General features: G+C 34.7%; 2 protein-coding genes across 2 annotated transcripts; one reads left to right on the plus strand and one right to left on the minus strand.

Annotated features, from left to right (window-relative positions):
• The first annotated feature begins 666 nt into the window (after positions 1-666).
• Positions 667-12,391, plus strand: LOC146170437 (cilia- and flagella-associated protein 91-like). The gene is made up of 15 exons (XM_083384490.1): positions 667-935; positions 1,216-1,292; positions 1,822-1,979; positions 2,569-2,715; positions 3,714-3,895; positions 4,549-4,726; positions 5,189-5,346; positions 6,334-6,516; positions 7,013-7,152; positions 7,691-7,807; positions 8,503-8,721; positions 9,518-9,636; positions 10,027-10,278; positions 11,313-11,404; positions 11,952-12,391. The coding sequence occupies exons 1-15, from the start codon at positions 863-865 to the stop codon at positions 12,107-12,109; spliced, it is 2,253 nt and encodes a 750-aa protein (XP_083240616.1). The 5' UTR covers positions 667-862; the 3' UTR covers positions 12,110-12,391.
• Positions 12,392-14,161: 1,770 nt separating this feature from the next.
• LOC146170438 (omega-amidase NIT2-like) lies at positions 14,162-20,015 on the minus strand. Its single transcript, XM_083389281.1, has 8 exons — positions 19,952-20,015; positions 19,305-19,423; positions 18,179-18,299; positions 17,477-17,659; positions 16,518-16,671; positions 15,823-15,921; positions 15,568-15,623; positions 14,162-14,840 (listed from the first exon to the last, which is right to left on the minus strand). Exons 1-8 carry the CDS (start codon positions 19,956-19,958, stop codon positions 14,683-14,685), a joined length of 897 nt encoding a protein of 298 aa, XP_083245407.1. The 5' UTR covers positions 19,959-20,015; the 3' UTR covers positions 14,162-14,682.
• Positions 20,016-20,222: the final 207 nt, after the last annotated feature.

The raw sequence follows: 20,222 nt of genomic DNA on the forward strand, positions 1-20,222 counted from the left end.
TAATAACATGAAACATTGATTAATACGGATCTAAATTTGTTACCACCTGATAAATTTACAAACTAAAAAAAACAGGGTCGCAGTTGGAAATATTGTCAAAGATAAAAGTTTTAGTCTACCACACGCAGGTTTAATTCATTTTATGACCAGGAAAATCATAGTGCGATACATTGATGGCAACGACTCTTGACTCTTGCATTGTTTTACCACATAGATGCGAATTTTTTGTTGCGCAGTATTAAAGGTTGAGAGCTAGGTGAATTTAACAGTCTTTGACAAATCCTGAAAAATCATAAGAATAGAAAGTTTGATGCCAGTCAAAAGTTCTCTTTTTGCGGGAAGCAAATATTATGCGACAAATTTAACGTTTGTTGTGTATGGCTTTTGTAGGATTTTAGTTAACAGAAAATTTGACGTAGACTTGTATATTGCCTTTTTCTTTAATGGTCTACCTTCAAAATCTTGCAGTTTATGATTTTTTAGCGTTAAAATATTATTTGCGATAGTTGTATTTTAATTTATCAACATCCCTTGTTACGTCTAAAACTAATTAAAGTACCCCAAGCCTTTTAAGAAACAATTGTCCTCACAGCAGCATCTGAATATATCTTCTAGTGACCTGGATTATCTGGTTGCTATGGGAGATTAAATCAATGTAAAGTTTTTTTTCTCAAATTGTTTTTTCAGCGAATAATTTACAACCATTCTAAATATCAACGTTTTATAGTTAAAAAGTCAAAAATATAGGCTACCAGATGCTATTGTGGTAGCCTATTTGGTAAATTTGTTTCTAAAAAGTCTGATATTTTAAGATATTTACCAAATTTTACACCAACAACCAGTTTGCGAAAATCCTAGCAAAATGTCTCAAACTCAGACCCAGACCTTACATAGGTCTGTTGTAAATCCGACCAGAAACCATGATTATTTGTATGGTAAGTGATATGAATGTGAAATTTTGTTTAAATAACAGTCTATTTACAAGCTTTTTTCTATTTGGAGCTTTCTAGATATTGTTATTTTTATAACAATTTGATGCAACTAATAACAGAATTATAAAACTCAAATTTTGAGTTAGTTTAATAGTTTGGCGTATAAACAGCAGCATAATGTATAATTTCATGAAATAAAATTTTTATTTCAGTCCTGATTTATGCTAGAACAGTAAAAAATATGTTTCATTTCTTCAATAATCTCTTTTAAATTGTGTTTCAGACAAAACCTACACACTTTCAAGTGAGCGCGATCATGCAAGAGACACATACAAGGCTCACACAAAAGTTGAAAGAATTGTAAGTTGTTTGAAGCTGATTTAAGGATGTTAATAACTATAAAAAGTAGACTCTGTTATTTTTAGTTTCTTGTTTAAATCATATATTATTTAAATAGAACTGTGTATCTTTATCCCAGTTGTAGACATCAAATTAGAAATCTATTGATAGATTGATTTTTTGTGCTGCACTTATCATTTTTTTGATGAATCACAATATTGTGAACGGTGCTTTATGGAAATATATTTAATGATACTTTCTATTGCATATACGCAAATGTTGCAGTCACCTTTAAACACCTATTCCAACTATTGTATGGTGTTTTGAGAATGTTTGAATATAAAACTCTTTTTGAAATATACAATACTGTTTTTGAAACATATGACAAAAGGTAAAAAATATAGTTGTTTGTTTTTTCTGCAGAGATACATTCCAGTGAATATTTTTGCATTTTTTTTAATCTTCATGAGTGCAGAAGAAAAATTATCCTAACCTGAATATTCTCAATAAAACATCAAAATAAATTCTTAATGTTCATTTTTGTTTTCAGAAACGTGTCCCAGAGTTCCAGCAAATGTTTTCTGCTCTTCCACATTTCCCGAGGTTCCAGGTTCGTTTGGAAGCGACGGATCCGGTTCCACAATTCATCAACAGAAGATGGAGAGGTTACGCAGAGCAACGGAGAGAAGCGATGGTCCGATACACAACGTAAGTGATTATTATTGTGTTTAACTATAACAAACAAAGAGAATGCATGTCTATCTTTAATTGCTATGCTCCAATTAAGCAACTTTACTATGCAAAGTTTTTCATGGCTATTTTCAATAGTAGTCATATCTGTCTTTAATCGATGTTTTTCAATTAACCAGGTTGTTCACTATTATAGATGCATCATGGACTTTTATAATTTTACAAGTGTATTTAATATTTTAATAGATCATAAAGACTATATAAGTTTACTTAAATGCCTTGCTTTCTACAAATTTGGTGGCATTTTAGAAAACATATTTACTTTAAAAAATAAATAAAAACACAAATTAAAATATTAATCAAATGGTAAAGACTGAAGTTAACATATATGCCTTGTTATAATTAAATTATGCAACTTGAAAAAAAATTAAATATATTTGTATTTGATAGTTTTATGTAGTAAGTGAATATGTTTTCTGAAATATCACTATATTTATGCATTTGTTTTGTTTTTTTGCGTTGGTTACATTTTAATAGGGAATATCTTTCGATATAGAGATAGTGTTTAATACTTGAAATATTCTAATTCTGCATTTTCTTTCTACAGGTTTAACTATGACCCTTCGGTCCAAATTCCATCAAAACAGTTCAGTGACGCCAAAGTAAGCGGTCTGAACCGCTACAAATATTTCCGTCGACCGATCGTTCCTTTTCTCCAGCAAGTACCACCTGAAGTTCTGCTGCAGACGACTTTGTAAGCACTTGTTTTATTTAGTTTGGTCCAGGATTTTATATATTAAGACAGAGGTTCTCAAACTGTGCGTCACAATTTCCTGGTGGATCGTTTTCAAGGTTGTTCCTAAGCAAAAATTTACACTCGCCAGGCGGGTGAGCGGCTATCAATCAGCACTCACCCGGACGAAATGACACTTGCCAAATTTGTTGGCATGCCGTGCAAAATTTTCTTCCTAGTCTTTATTACAAGCTTCGATTAACCTGATTATTTGTGTAGTGTTAAATGTATTTGCGCCTTAGTGTTTAAGGAAATAACTGGCGCTAAGTTGTATTTCGCTCAGTTGGAGTTCCTAACACAAGTTGTCCTACACAAACTAATTAAATTTTTCGAAGAATCCACTCGCCAGTTGGGCAAGTGGGTGTCAATCAGCACTCGCCCAGGGCAATTTGCACTCGCATTGGCGAGCGGCGAGTGCTTAATCCCAACCCTGGTTTTATTTCTCTTGTCACATAATGATTTATTTTTGTAGAATCATTTTGTTTTCGATCACATCACCAGAAAAAGCCATGTGTTACATATTTTGTTAAACTATTTGCTTGAATACTTTTTGAGGTTAAGTGTCTTTGACTTCAGTAGCACGAAAAAGTGAATAACTTCTAACTTAGCAAAAATAAAATTTATAAAAAAGAAGTTTAATTACAATTTGAGTTGACTTTATTTTCTGAAGTAGAAATTTTATATATTTTTTAAATCACCTTCAACATACTTCTCATAAACTTTATTGGAACTTAAGTTCTTAGTATCTCCAAAAATATAAAAACAGAAAAAAAATTTTAACAATAAAGCTAAACTTCTGCTTTTACTTGTGCAAAAACTATTTTAAAAATATCCTTGAATTCGTTTTTGATACAAAAGACAGTTTTTCCATACTTTATTTTATTAAATTGAGTTATGTATAGCGTTATGCCAAGCGTCTCCAACTTTAAGACATTTTTAGCATGAACGTACTATTACAGAGTTGACCCTCTGGCGCCCCCTATGGAGATGGCCCAACGACCTCCGACCCCGGCCACAAGGACCATAGAAATCCAAACCGACTACCGGGACTCAGAAGCCCAAACGGATCCTTACACACCGGAGTACGTTGTCCGACCTGGGAGTGCACCTGAGCTACTAACACTGGCCACTTTGACCCATGGTAAGAAAAACTAGAATACCGCATAAAGCAATCCACAAATCCACATTCATACACGTAATCAACAGCTCCGCATTCTATGTACGGTCAAAAACTAAAATCCATGGTAAAGAAATTTGAGTCATGACTATTTGAACTCTTGGCGAATGCAATTTCAAATTATGGCGCATAATGGTTTGAGGTTGTAGAAAGCCATAGTAAGAATATCAAAGCTTAAACAGAAGTAGGTAGCATTTTGAATATTTCGAAACGTCCAAAAAACGTTCAAAATGCTACCTAATTTTGTTTAGACTTTGATATTTTTACTTCAAATTCCAAATTAAGAAATTTAGCTGAACGATAATTTATTAAAGATTTCAACACATTTTGTTGCATAGTTTTAAAGTTTTTTTTAACCCTAATCAGGTTAGCATACTAAGAAACAATTTTTTTTTTATCTGGATCGTCAGATCATTTAGTTACTGTCCTTAAAAAAAAAAGAAAAAAAAGTGTGGTAACCTTAACTCACGACCTTGGCCAAATCGGGATCTTCACTCTACCAGCTGGGCTACACAGGCTCAGAGGTTGCCTTACTTACAATACCATCCTAATTTCGGAAACTGATTTTGGTTATAACGTTGAGACCCAATATAAACCTCAGCTCCTTCCATTGCCAGGCCACGGTTTGCCAGCCGGTCTTGCCGAGGTTCAGATGATCGAACGAGCTCGCGCCAAGAGAGCATGGGAGGCTTCTCTTCCTTCTCTCAGTGACGTCACACAGCTGGACAAACGTCAGAAGATGATGGATGAGATGGAGAGAAATGAGTGGGGTATCCGGGAGGAGGAAATTGAAAAGTGAGATTTGGGAAGGCACACACGAACATTTGGGAAGGCACACACGAACGTGGCCGGATTTTATGCGCATTTACCACAACTCTGTATTCGGGGTGAAATCACTCAATTTGAAATAAAATTAATTCGGCAAACGACTTGGAAAAAACATTTAGTGTTTTGATTGTAAGATTCTTTAAGTGTATTGTGAGAATGTGAGCATTTCGGTGAAATTTTAAAGTGTTTCTCGAACCGCATAACATGTGTAACTTAATTTTTTGTTGTTTTTTAAATGTGTGCGGCTACAAGCTTCCAATTTTTTTGTTTGTTAAGTTTATTTGAAATAAAGCATTTTGTAAAATGATTTTTTATGGGCTAAATTTGCTTTTCTATAGAATGAATTAACCTACATCTAAATTTATAAAGCACTATCGTAACGTACAATTTCTTGATGGTGATAAAACTTTACTTCCCTCATATTTGTAGGTTGCAGAATGCCCGCTTGGAGGTGCTAAAGAAGCTTTTGTTGCAACGAGAAATGAAGCAGCAGGAACTCAACGATAAGAGACTCGACAAACTTTGGAGCAAGAAGCAAAAGACAAAGGAGAATAAAGTGCAGAATATTCGCAAAGAGCACATCAAAAGTGAGTTCACGTTTTTTTGGGCAGGCAAAGATGTCAAAGCGCAGCAAAAATTTAACTAAACTGTGAGAAAGCTTTGCTAGGCCCAAGTCTAGCAAACCGTGAGCACAAATATAATTTGCGTAAAACCTGTCTAATTAAAGTCTATTTTTTAGAATCTAACAAACAAGTGGCACTGTTGTTCAATTGAATTTTTTAGAAGAGTTTTCGCTCAGCCATGCTTCATAATATGACAGTTAGAACAAGTTTAAAATTTATCTCGAGTGCTACTTGTTTTTCAATACTTGAATAAGACAATGGCTATTAATCACAATATCATAGCTAAGTTTTTAAGTAACATTAATGTAACCACAAAAACCAAGCAAATTATCTTGCCCCTTATAGATCTTGTTTTATTTAATTTGATACGAAAATACACCGGGTAATTGTGACTGAAAATGAATAAGTGTTGTGAATTAGAAATAGTCTTGTTGTGGACGTAATTAAAAACGATGCACCACGGCTTCGAGACGCACAGTTTGTAAACCTCTGGGTTAAAGTATAACACAGAATAAGTTGTTTGGTGCCTTGTTTCTTGTAATCTCAAATTCCTTAGTACATTTTAAACGTTTCGAATAACTCTTTGTTATTTTGAACATCTTTTATTCATTTTTTTAGATGTTAAAAATTAATAAAGAGTTATTCAAAAAAAATACGCCCTAGACTTGGGCTTTGATATTCTTACTACGTCTTATACTACAACCACCCACCATTATGCTCCTTAGTACCTTGTTCCATGTAAAGCTTTGAAAAAACCTTTGAATCTTAAATATATGAGTAGTCGAGTTGTACTCGCAGCCATCAGTAAGCTTACTGCTGTATATACTTGGGTATTTCTACTACAACCTCCAGCAATTATGCCCCTTAGTACCTTGTTCCTTGCAAAACTTCGAAAAAAAGTTAGAATCTAACATACATATGAGTAGTCGAGTAACTCTGTTTTACTCGCAGCGATCCGTAAGCTTACTCGCAAGCGTGAGCAAGTTGAAGGCAAGTTGGAGCGACGTGATCTTATCAACGAGTACAGCCGCTTTGAGTCTCAGATCCACGCCCCACTAACCAGGGTAGGAGTGTTTCTGGACCGGGGTTCGGAGCAGTATGTTGTTAAGAGCAGATACCTCAACACATTTCAAGGTAAGTTATACTCAATGTGTGAAAAATGTCTTTTGTACTAAAAAAATCTATTTTTTTACCAAGCCATCCCGTAATCTCTTTTAATGTGCATTTAAACTAAGATTTTAGAGCATATTTGTGAACTACATCAAACGATAACCTCAAGTTTTCCAAGATTGCTTGTTTTAGACGCTTTGTTATGACGTAACCACGTAACTTTGTGGCGTCATGTCTAAAAATGTTCATGCATTCCGGTCAGTTGATTTTGTTTCTGTAAAAAGGTTTTGTTGCGAGGTCTTAGCTGTCCAATAAACACATACTTTATGATTAAGAATTCAAATCATAGTAAGAGTATCAAAGCCCATACAAAAGTAGGTATATCATGTTGAAAAGGAATAAAGGGTTCGAAACGTTCAAAATGCTACCTACTTCTGTATGTGCTTTAATATTTTTACTACGCCTTACTACAACCTCCAGCCAATATGCTCCAAAAAAAATCATCTTTTGTCCCACTCAGGTCTGCTCGAACTTGAAGCTTCCCTCCCCGACTTTGTGAAGCAACCTAGGATCCGAGCTCCCAAGAAACCTCAATCAGCTCAGGATGGTTTCGTCAAGCGAAAGGACAGGAGAGCTGTTGAACTCGCTGAGATGCACACGGTGAGCGCTACACTTGGTCGTAACGTACTCACACCTTTTAACTTAGTCGTAACATGTTGTCACCTTTACACTTGCCCATAACTCATAACGTACTCGTTTAAATTTGGTCGTAGCTGGCTCAAACTTTGTCAAAGCCTTTAAACCAGACATTTTAAACTAGGTCATAATGTGCTTACCAAAGTACCGCTTTTGCGTTTATGGTTTTACTTTTTACTTCTTGTTCTCATATTAAAATGACTTTTACATTCGTCATACCATGCTTACACACTTACACTTGGTCGTAACTGGTTAACAGTTGGTCATAACGTGTTGGTAACCAGTAACCACTGGTCTAAACGCTTGAACAGAGATCGAAATAAAATGCTTGAGCTCAACACGTTTACTAAGAAATACAACTATTTTTTTAGGTAATGAAAGTAAGATGTTGTACTTGGACAAAAACTATAATTAAAACAAAGATCCCTAAACCCTTGCGTCTTCGCTTAGTGCCTATTAAAATGACGTCACCCACAGTACTGATGACGTATTTTGTTGCCAGGCGATCAAGGACGCTCGCCAGATGGAGAAGGAGCCAGCGAAGCCTCTCAGGTTCCTGCAGAAAGTTGTCAAACCTATTCCAAGACCCCCGACCCCGTGCGTGGAAATCCCATCCAAGGTGAGAGAAATATCACCTTGTTTAACTTTATGAGAAATGGCGTTAGATTAAACGAATATTTTGGAAAAATTAATACACAACTATTTCACGTCATAATATTTACGCCTTAGTCTCGAAACTAAAGATCGCAGAGTGATAAATAAAACAATAATATTAACTACACGGGGCTGTTCTCAACAGTTATCGTGTTAAGTTATTGCGGAAATTTATTGTCAAAACGCTTATATCATGGCTTTATTATAATTATTAAAATTTTTAATAAATTTTCAACAACTTTTACAAAAAATTAACGACAATCTTTTACTATATCTTCCCAAATTTCATTTATATAAATTAATAATAGCTTTCTCCATAAACCTTCCACCCACTTCTTCTTTCAAGCAAGTTTTTCCATAAATTTTTCATTATATTTTACAAAAGTTTCCAACAAGTTTTTCCTTCTAAAAATACCACCTTCAAAAAATATTCTCCAAAGGACTCCTAATTTTTCCTCCCACTCTGACTTATTTAGTCTAAAACTAGCTTTAGAAAGCATTTTGTGAACGTTTCGAATAATCCTATTTATTCAGTTTTTAACATGTTGAGATATTCGAAATATTCCCAAAATGCTACCTACTTCAGTATGGGCTTTGATATTCTTTGTACGTGACTTCTATATAAACTCCACTCCTAAAATTTGTGCCACTCTTCTCCAGGAGGAGGAGGAGGCTGAGCTTGCGGCGATCTTCCTCCAGAAGTTGATCCGTGGAAGAGCGATCCAGAACCTGATGTACGAGGGTAAGGAGAAACGGTTGGAACTCATCAGGGAGATCAGGAGCACGCACGCCCTCCAGCGGGCAGAACAACAGATGAAGCGGCAGGAAAAGCAACACGTGGTGACGCTGCAGAGGCAGAGGAGGCTCTACCAGCATAAGGTGAGTCTGAGGGGCTTTCAAAGGTTATTTAGGGGTAATTATTAGCTTAGTGCACGTGATGTCACGTTTAATGGTGGGTAAACGTAAAATACACAAGGTGGTATAAGTAGTCTTGTTGGCAGGTTTGGTGTTTTTTCAATATTCAAAAAAATTAAATTAGATCTAAATTACAATCAGAGGTTTTGAGTTTTCTTAAATTAGATTAGACTTGATCGAAATCGCGAAAAGTAGACGTTAAAAACTAAAATCTAGAAATCATGTTATTGCAGTCTGACAGTGATAATGCACCTTGAATTTTGTTAAAAATAAAAAAAATAACTAATTGCATTTAAAATTCCCATGCCAGTTGCTATAGTACGGAGCAAGGCCCCAGTGTTAATGCACCTTATTATTCTTGTTTCTCAAAAGAACTTTGTTAAAATTTAAAACCATCTCCATTGTAAAATTTTATATTACTGGCGAAAACATAGAGGCTGATCGCGTGAATGTTAACGGGGTTCCCCAAAAACGATTATTCTCAATTTAATTATGCAACGTGGTGTCTTAATAGACTTTTTATTTCGCTAATAATAAACTTATCCCTTATTGGTCATTTCATGCAAATGTATTATTACTAAAAAACTCGACTAAGATGGATCAGTGTTTAATATACATATACCCATATATTACTCGTTTAGCCATAAGTTGGAAGTTAATTTTTTTGAGGATATGAAAATCACTTCAAACACCTTTTACCAGTGTTAACTAAATTGACGTGAGTGCTTCGTGCTAAAACACTTAACACTCTTGTTTCCAGGAGAACTTTGTCGACGAGTCTCTGTCGCAGATGGAAGGCGAAACGATCAGTGAGATGTTTGACTTCTTCTCCAAGGAGCTTGTCAGGCTCCAGGAGGAAAGGAGGATTCACGCGTTCAGGTGAGAACATATCATCTTGGATGGAAGTGAGATTATTATATGGAAGAAAGTAGGGATGTCTTATAATATCGGATCAGAACCGATACCTGGTGTCAACAGGTATAGTTTGGCCCCATTAGTCTTGATTCGATACTAGGGTTGTATCGGAGCCCATCCTAATTTTTTTACTAAAGCCCAACCCTCCTCCCCTCCCCCAGAATGCTCGCCGATCACGGCAATATTTCAGAAAAGTCCGCCCATAAATACACCAACAAACCCAAGCATCCATCTTTCTTATTTCTTCCTCAGCATGCTTGCCAAGCGCCGATGTCTTGTAATTGGATCGGATATTTTTGTCCGACTCCGTAGCCCTGTTATAAACCCAACGATCAATCTTTCTTTCTTTCCCAGCATGCTTGCCGAACGGCGGCGCCGTCTTCGTGAAGCCGAAGAGTCGGGAAGAAGACAAGTTGAGGAGCGGAGAAGACGTGAGGAAGACGAGATCTTCAAGCAGCTTGTCAAGGTCCACCAATCCACTGTTGACTCGTACCTGGAGGACATCATCCTAACATCCCTGGATCGTACAGCTGACGAACAAGCCAGGGAAGAGATCGACAAGATGGCGCAAACCATCAACGAGGTCGCTTACGAGATGGAGGACAGGTGAGACGCGCGCGATATAGACTGTGACGTCATAATCGCTGTGTATATGTGTGTGGTTTTGTGATTGAATTTTTTCCGATTTTTTTCAGGAAAATGGAATAAAGTAAACTACGTAAAACATTTAACTGAGTTTACGTCTTAGATTTATTTGTATGATTGTTTTTACTGTAGTATGTGTATGTAGAACGCACCCTTTTTGAGGAAACTGAATAATTAACGATGTTTTTTTTAAATTGAATTGGAGATTTGAGATTATTAACTAATTAACAGTTGAGGAATTTTTCAATAAAAATGCTTTTTCTTCTCTATTTTTTACTTGAATCCATGAAGTTGGTCCGTTTTTTTCTTAGACTTTTTGTTTCCAAAAATATTGATGCTTTTTGATATAATTTAACTGAAGCAAAACTACGGGGTAGAATGTGTCGGATTCTTGAGTAATTGTGTAGTTTTAAACATCAAAATATGGACTTTACAAAACATAAGCGAAGATATATAGGTTGTGTAATGTGTATAGTCGTTGCGCACCTTTTAAGGAGGGTTAATCATAAAATAGTTTTATGGATTTAAAACTTTGCCTTCGTAAATACAGAACCGCACTTTTTCTGTCTTTATTAATTGTAATGGGCAGATGAAAATTTACTAGTCGTTCCAAAAAATTAACACCAACGCGAAATTACTAATACCCAGACTGGCAGACACCTCTTTTTTAAGCAAACTGTTGCATCTAAGCCCTTTAGTACCTATAAAAATTTAAACCACAGTCATAGTGTAATTATGTGGCCCGAAAAAAAAAATTTTTTTTTGGACACATGTTGTTTTTGTCCGAATTATTTTTATTTTTTTTTTTTTTTTTTTTTTCAGTCAATTTTTTATGGCTCACTTTTGACAAGGAAAAAACATAGTTGGAACATGAAATTTTCACAACTGTGAAATACCCTCACAAAGTTGTTTCTACTATAAAAAAAATTGCCTAGGTTCTAAGGGGTGGTTTTTAGTTTAGTGTTGATTTCATCCACGTGTTTTTTGTGTCTCAGGAGAACCAAGCTGCAGTCTGAGGAGATCGTGGCCGAGCTTGTTCACGGATTCGCACTTCCTGAAGTTCTCAAGATTCACTCAAGGGAGAGAGGTACGGTTTTTAAGAACTAAATTTTCTTAACTTAATTTGTAATTTCCTGTTTTCACAAGTAATTTGCCTATCTCGGGTAAATTAAGTGATAAGACAAAAAAACACAAGCAGACGTTTAAAAAAGATTAATTAATAAAGATTACGGTTTAAGGCACTTTATGGCGAGTTCTTCAATTTAATTAACGCGTACCCCTATTTAACTCGCTGTTTACTGTTAAATTCATGCGCAAATATAACGCTGAATTCACGGGAATGGCGTCAAATGCTTTTTTGAATTTATCACATTGTTTTAAAGAAGTTCGTTTAATGTTTGAGATTTTCGACCAAAACGTGTAGACCCTGTTTACTTACATGCTTATGAGTAATATGAACAATACGTTTATCTGTATTCATAACGTTCCCCTTAAAAGTGATTAGGCTAACATCCCGAGGTAGATGTTAATTTTGGAACCTTATCTTTTACAAACCGCTGTACGGGTTAAGTAACACGTGTTTATCTCACCTTGTTTAACCCTGCGTAAACAAGTATATTATGTTTCTTCCTTAGTGCGATTGAGCCAGCGTAAGCACTTGATAGCTGCACACCACATTATTCATGCTACAACTGAACCAATTGTTGAGGCAACTGCTGCACAATCTTCACCCCAACAACCACAACAAGAAAGTGAACAGCCACAAGAAGAAAAGCAACAACAAGATGAATAGGTTTATTTCACTGTGCTTCATTCTGAATATGTTATTTATAGCCCACAGCTATGGCGTTTTTTCTACCAATTCAGTTTTCGTCCATTACTAAATAGTAATTCTCTATAAAGTTTACATTTTTTCACTCATAAACATGATTTCATAACAAAGTTAAACACATGACTTTCGTTAAACGTTATAATTTTAAAGTTCACTTGTAGATTATACCAGACGTTTTCTAGATTGTTTATTTTGAAATCTTGCGTACAAGCAAATGTTTAACTGTGACGTCACAAGCTATTTGTACAGTTTGATAATAAATATGGAATGTTACACAACAATGCTCGTGCTTTATTTAAAAAAAGTTGATTGAGTCTTATTGTAGAGATGTCCGTGTGCGATAATATTGGAACGACGCCGATACCCGGTGCCAAGTGGTGGTATCGGTGCCCGTCCGATACTAGGTTGATATAGGGATTTTAGCCGTGATAATACATTTTAAATGCTAAAGCATTAACTAAAGAAGATACAAGCTCGTGTGTGGCACGGGTTTAAGTTGTTGAACTTATAATAGTTTATTCAACAAAAGAGAGCTTTTATTCACGCTTTCGTTCTGACTCCAAACTTTAAGGTGCGTATCTAACTCGCGTGTCGCCACAAGACGTTCTGGTGATTACAATTGTATTAGTTGATGAACGAACAACCAGTTTCAACTAAATATCGGCGAAACAATTAACGCTGTAAACTGCACCAGTCGATAGCTAAGAAGTTCTTTGTGGGCCAAGTTAAGATGCAATAGTCAGCCCGTAAGTAACTCTAGTGAGTCCCGAAAGGAACTGGTTCTAAATCCAATCCCGATGACTCAATGAAGCCGAAACGAAATGCCAATTAAGATAACAACACTGGGGTACGATTAGCATTGCTTCGACGCAGAATGCTTCGAAGAATAAATCTGCCACGATGCAGTATTTGCAAATAACACAGACGTATTCACGTAGAAGCTCGAAAGCATTGACCAGCTGACAACAAATAACCCTACACTCGTATCGAAAACATCTTATCTAAGATGATGTCGATCTACCCGACGTTTTTGACTTTGCACTTTACTATCAAGCTACAGATCCGTGCAAAGTGTACCAAAATTTTAGCCGTGTTTTGTGATTTAACGCAGCTGTTCTACCTTGGAATGTAAATTTATCAAAAACTAGGTTAACAACTGGAGTTCCTGAACTTCTAACACTAAAGGAAAGTTAGCTTAACAACCTAAAAATACCTTTGAACGTTTCAAATTCATCTTTTTTGCCCGTCTGAGCATAGCAATGATGTCATTTGGTATTGGACCGTCATACTTTTTGCTTAAATCGGAATAAAATGTCGTATCGGGCTCCCCTGGTTTATTGTGTCTGTTATGTCACTTTGGTCTGCCCGTGGTAATATGAACTTCGTGCGAATGCGAAGGGAGTAAAGCGAACCACAAAACACACTGCTACCAGGAAATGTAGCAGAAGGTATGAGCAGAAGTGAAAGTTAGCCGGGGCAGTAAAAGAAGTTTTGCAATGTTCTTTTTTTAACAGGTTGTCCTTCGCTTTACCAGGCCAACCTGCTATATACCTGAATGCATTTAAACTAAGATTTTAGCTTCATATTTGTGCACTACTTTAAACGATAAACTTCGGTTTTCCCAGTTTGCTTTTTAGACGTTCTGCTAGGACGTTATATCTAAAAGACGGCATTTTGCGTCGTGTGACTCAAACGCTACGAAGCCAAATTCCTGTTAGGCTACAAAAGCCGTTATTTTAAGCAATATTCGAATCTCTGGTTTTCCAAATGAATTGTAACTAAGTCTTTCCAAACATTTAAACGAAATTCTGGATGCTCCCTGTTTTCGTAGTGGTTTTACGTATAGTTGGCCTTTAATAGCTCTTCAAAAGAGTTTTGGGCAGCGACAAATAAAGTTTTCCGATGACTGCTGCAACACACCATCACTCAACAATATTATTTAAAAAAAAAAACTGTTATCTTACATATTAATAAACTTAGCTAAATATAATAAATCTATATAACTGGACTAAATATATATTTTTTACAAACAGGTTGAAAGATTGTTTTCTTTGCAACAACACGATAGTGCATCATTGTTTGCGAAAATAAATATCTAATTAAATACAAGTGAGAAAAAGCTGTCTCCGCAAAATGCATATTTACAAATATTGGTCAAATAAGCAAGAAAAATCGAAGCAAATTCCAAACCAACTACCACATGATAGCAAGCAGTATTTAACTTATTTGCAAAGCAAACATAAACCGTAGTAAGAATATCAAAGCTTTTTGAAAATGAATTAAGATTTATGCGAAACGTTCAAAATGCTACCTACTTCTGTATGGGCTTTGATATTCTTACTAGAACCTCCAGCCATTATGTTCCAAAATCTAAAGAATTTACACATAATAGGAAGCACTTTTTCAATCAGCGTTTAGATTTGAAGACAATTTGTTATTTATACCAAATTATTTTGCTTGGGAACTTGAAGAACGATAACTAACCACACAAATAATTAATTAATGGAAAAAAAAGTTAGTTTTCCTGCATAATTCTAATCGACGTGTGAATTTACGCTGATATTATACCCCGACATATCATTTTCACTCCCGTTTGTGGGTTGTTGGGCGATGGTCGGCCTCGCATAAACGTCCAACCGACGTTGGTTGCGGAGCGGGACATTTTGACGAACTTCTTCCATTCTTTTTAAGTCTAAAAAATAGCAAAGTCTTCTTTAAAAAAAAAATACTTTTTAACTTTTGTATATAGTAAAAAAGACGTATACAATAAATAGAGATGTAGGAGCTGATACCGATAATCATTACCTACTTGTCCGATATTAGGCTAGTATTGGTGCCGATCGGATAAAAAATTAAAACAGAAATTTCAGAACGATTTTTCTTTAATATCGGACCGGAGCTGATACCAGATGCCAAGTAGTATCGCTAGTCGCTACTATTCCGATACTAGGGTGGTATCGGTGTGGTTGTAATACCAAATTAAAACAGGCATTTCAGTGATGATTTGCAATCCAACGATTTTTTCCACAAAAGAAAAATTCATCAAAAGTAGTAAATGAATATCTGGTTACTAGAACTAGATTTCTTAACATTAAAACAAATTTTGGGATGACAACTTATATTTTGCTGGTTACACAAATATTTTTGTCCTTAATATCGGGCATCGGAAGAAAATGTCGACATCCCTAATTATAATCACGCCAAAAAAACGATTGTAGCTTCAGTAAATAGTTATTTTTCACGTAACTTGTGTTGCTTCTAGTAAAAAAGGTAACAGAAAAGCATTTTTGATTGAAAACAGTTGTATATTGGTAGGGTTTAAGTCATTTAAAAAAACGATAACCGACTATAAAAACTGGGTCAGAATGACACTTGGCTAGAAAGATGTTTAAAAGCATTTTTTTATTTATTTCACTTACCAACATCAGCGTACACAATATCCTCCCCGTGTTCAGTTGTGGCAATAACATCACCCCTTAAAAAACAAGAATGTATTAATAGAATGGAATAAATCCTGTTTTATCTTATTAAACTCCCCTAACGTTAAAATAGATTGACTTTAAATTAAAGTTATATAATAAAAAAACAGTGAATGAGTATGGGCTACGTTTTCAATATGGCCCGATTATGAATTAAATGTAATTATACACAACTTCCAGCAGTATTTTACTTACCACGGTCCAACCAATGTGCTGTGACCCCATGCAATGTAAGTAGCATCTTCGTTCCTTGCTGGGGAGATGGCTGAGATGTAAAGCTGGTTGTCTATTGCTCTATAGGAGAAAAACAAGTTAGTTGTTATTGTACACCAGTGATTTTTAACCTCAAAATATTTTCAAGTGTGCCACAGAACTTTTTGTAAATTTGGAAATTAAGCTATTCATGTTACAAATAGACGTGCAAGAAAGCATGCCTACAATACATGTGAACTATCTATACGAATTCGATAACTGATTAACATATGTATATTAACCTACTGCCTATCTGCGAATCAAGGGTAAACATTTCATTAAATATATATTTATTTTTTGTTTTAAGTGTGATGCATTCTAAAAAATTGAAAACTACAGCTGTAAATATAATAATTGCAAGGTGCTTGGAAGCAGACAATTAACTTTCAAAAATATGTAGGAGCATTTACCTTTTTTTCAGTGGCTGGTATCCACCGTGTATGCACAGACTAAATAGTGTCATTTCTTGATAAATACGGAAAATATTGTGACTCACATTTTAAGAATGCCTCTTTATTATCAAATCATTTTAACGGTCTTTATTATTTGACTGTAGCAAGCTACTTTTGAGTTGGTTTTGAGCCATGATTGTTGGATTTTAACTATATTTGTGAATATAATAGCAGTAGTGAGGTCACCTTGATTGCTGCAGAAGTTGCCAGTGTGCCGGTCCGGTCGTCATGTTAAACGCACCAGGGTAGAGCACTAGGTGGCAGCCTTTCTGGGAGTAGATTTGAGCGAGCTCGGCAAACCTGATGTCGTAACAAATCCCGATGCCAACCTTGCAACCACCTAAGAGGAAACAAAAAATGGTGAGAAAAAATGAGACAAAAACTTGAAAATCGAGGCATATTTAAGGTAATAAAAATAGGTTATAAAGACCTGGAGTCCTAAAAAGCTATTTGTAGTGTAACAAATTGTTTCAAACTATTTGACAAGGTCTTATTGAACAGTTTTAGTATAAAGGTTTACCTTCATGTTGTATAAAAATATTTTTAAAAACTAATATAGTTTTGAGGATGTGCAATTCTTAGTATTTTATTCCAAATGATCAAACTGACAAATCGATGGTCAACTTTGCTAAGTTATGGCTAAATTTTATAATTTTTTTTTAAGTTATGGCTAAATCGCAAACCAAGGCCATATCACACAAATTGACTTGGAATGGCATCATTACCAAAACTTAACAGTCAGGACTGGGAACCTGGGGCTCCTGAGCCCAGCATTTTCACTGGAGCCAGAGCCAGAGCTTTTTAGCCATTTTTATTTTTTTAATGTTTTTAGGAAGCCAGAGCCATTCATATATTTTGAGGGCTGAAGCTGTAACTTTTAAGCCTGTGCTGAAGCAACTTAAAAAAATTATCTACACAGTATGATCTGAAGCCGAAGCCATGGTATACATATATGAGTTTGATGGCTCCAGGGCAGGAGCCAGTGTCAATGCTGTTTTACTGTGGGTCCCCAGCCCTGCCTAAAGAGTATTGGACCAAGAGCCAGCACTTGGTATATATATAACGAATCTACTCAGATGCAACATTTTCTGACTCCCGTACATGGCCCTATGTACCAACCGAGAAACTTCCTCTAAGCACTTTACCTGCATTAAACGTGGCAAACTTGCTTCCAGGCTTAAGAGTTTCTGACTCTTGGAACCGAATCTTGCCAGGAATGTCAATATCGAATAAATGCATCTTGCGGTACTTTGCGATGACATCTCCCTTGGGTGAAAATACAGAACAAGTGTTGTAAAGATTATTTCCATCCACCTCAGGAATCGATCCTGCAAATATTAATTGTTTTCTCGTTTGTTGTTTCTATGAATAGAGGTAATATTAATCCTGGGAAAAATGTATACAATATTATTTTTATATATAATTTGTTTTCCATTTTACCAAAACAACACAATAGCATTATAATTTTTTTTTAACTTTCTGCATAAAGGTAGTGATCTTCTAAAAAAGCAATTTCATTATGAATATCAAAGCCCATAAAGAAGTAGGTATCATTTTGGACGTTTTAAATAACTCTTTATTCATTTTCAACCTGAAAATTGTAGGGTACGTGGTACAACGCTACTACACACAATTGAGACGTCAAGAATGTTTATTAATAATAAAACTACTTCTCTCACAATTACAAACTCGTCAGTATGCTATTTTGGGATAACTTGAAATCGACAAAAAAATTATTAAAATCTAATTTCATTATGGTAGTTTCTGAAAAAAAAAAAAAATATCAAAAAAAAATAATAAAATATTTTTTTTTTCGGTAAAACTTGTCACATAAGAAAGCTTTAAACCTCCAACGAGAAAAACCCCACAATCTTTTGCAACTTGTGACAGTGAAGCTGTGGTTGGACCAGGGACAGGTTCTGAGTACTCCTTGAAGTATTGGGTTCCGTAAGGACAATTGAAGCATTCCTACAACAAAAGAGAATTCAATTTACAAAAATTCAGCAGCATTGTAATATGCCAACCAGGAATGTTATATATTGCAAAACTGATACCAGATATTTTAGACAAAATACATAGCTCAATCTGGCCAAATCCAAACGCTGTCAATATAAGTCAAATAAGCAAAAATGGTGAAATTGATAAGTGTACTGGTAATGCTTGCAATGGTAAATTTGATTTTTAATGTAATATTTACTGAGAAACCTACCTTTCAGAGTAGAAAAACTCTACATTAAATCATAAAACTAGGCTGGTATATAGAAATTAATATGGTTTTTAATCAGCAATGATATAACCCTAATTTCGAACAGCTACCGATACTATTACTCTACATAGGATCGTTTCAATCCAAAATTATCAAAAATCCTTACGGAAATCAGTGCCAAGAGTAGAATTAGGCTAAAGAAGCATTTGCTATTATTGCAAGTACAAAAGGGTGGATGAAATAACAAAAACACAGGTTTTAGTAATCCTATTGGTGTTTGTTTCGTTTGTGTTTGGTGCAAATTACATGACAGCCAAAGTTCCATTTAAAAATCATTAAATAATTTACCGTCATTTTTCTTTTTTGATGCCAATTTTCGCATCAATTTATATAACAATCACAAGTTTTGAATTTTAAATGTTTCAAACAATATTACTCTCTTTAATATGGTTTTAGGCATTTTAATTTCTTACTAAAATGTAAAAAAACAAGTATTAAAAATATGTGCAAGTACAAAGAACATGACAAACCTACAGGTAGCAACTACAACTACAAGGTGACATACTCTACTATAAAAACTACAAGCTAAATAATAAACCTACAAGTAGAAAGATAAAATAAAAAAATAAAACAGACAAGCTAAATGACAAACCTACAGGTAAAAAGATTGTAGTACTTGCTACAAGAAGTACAAGCTAAATAACAAACCTACAGGTAGATAAACAAAATACTTACTACAAAAACTACAAGCTAAATGACAAACCTACAGGTAGAGCGATAAGTTGAGCTCCTTTATCTGCCGCTTCTCTTACTAACTTGCAAGCTTTCTTCACATTCTCAGCTTTGTTCATTCCAACAGCCATTTGGACGAGCGCCAACCTTAGAGCTGTAACAAGAAATTTAAAATACTACAGTTATAAACTGTTTAAAAAAGCATCACAAATCAAGAATTTGCCGAACAATAAACTAAACATAATCAAAAAAAAAGAAAATAATGATTTGCTGGTATGAATGGGTCGATCTACTAATATAACTTTTTTTAAATAAGAATACCTTTTAAAAATCACATCATATTTTTTGTCTTTTTATGTTTTAGTTTACTATTTTTCAATTGTCTTTCCAGAAAACATAAGAATTTTGCCGGAAGAGCAATTTTACAATTAAAACAATGCCTGGCAGCAACAGCATATTCATTAGTATTTTTCACTTTTTAAACGAAACAGAATATTTTGTTACTCAAAAAAAAAAAGATTTTATTATCAATAAAACATAGAAACTGTTTTACACATTTTGTTTAATTTGTGCTCTTCTGTATCAACTTAATTGTTATTTAGAGGGAAATGTTCACAAAAGGCAATGATTTACTTGGACATACAATTAAATAACAAAGTTTAGTGTTTTATTTTTAACTTACCGGCCATGGCTAGTTGTTTGTCTGGAGACCTTGTCAGCAAGTTAAAGATTAACCTACAACCAAGAGATCTAAAGATACATGAAAAAGTTGACGCTACTTTCACACAAAACAAGAAATCATGTCCCACACATATTAAAGACAACAATGCGAAAACAAATTAACTTAGCAGTATTGTTTTGCACAAATGGAATATTTTAATACAAAATTTTTCTTGTATCAATTGAAGTAAATAAATTTAAGGTGTCTGGCAAAGCTTAAAAAACATTTCACA

This window comes from Ascidiella aspersa, chromosome 1 (genome assembly GCF_963924565.1).
Source record: "Ascidiella aspersa chromosome 1, kaAscAspe10.2, whole genome shotgun sequence".
Taxonomy (NCBI): Eukaryota; Metazoa; Chordata; class Ascidiacea; order Phlebobranchia; family Ascidiidae; genus Ascidiella; species Ascidiella aspersa.

Coding starts and splice junctions, on each gene's coding strand:
- LOC146170437 (XM_083384490.1), top strand. CDS start 863: ATGTCTCAAACTCAGACCCAGACCTTACATAGGTCTGTTGTAAATCCG. Junction 1,980..2,568: donor GCGATGGTCCGATACACAAC/GTAAGTGATTAT, acceptor TTCTTTCTACAG/GTTTAACTATGACCCTTCGG. Junction 7,808..8,502: donor GCGTGGAAATCCCATCCAAG/GTGAGAGAAATA, acceptor ACTCTTCTCCAG/GAGGAGGAGGAGGCTGAGCT.
- LOC146170438 (XM_083389281.1), bottom strand. Junction 16,672..17,476: donor GTTTGCCACGTTTAATGCAG/GTAAAGTGCTTA, acceptor GTTTCCTCTTAG/GTGGTTGCAAGGTTGGCATC. Junction 15,624..15,822: donor AGCACATTGGTTGGACCGTG/GTAAGTAAAATA, acceptor TTGTTTTTTAAG/GGGTGATGTTATTGCCACAA.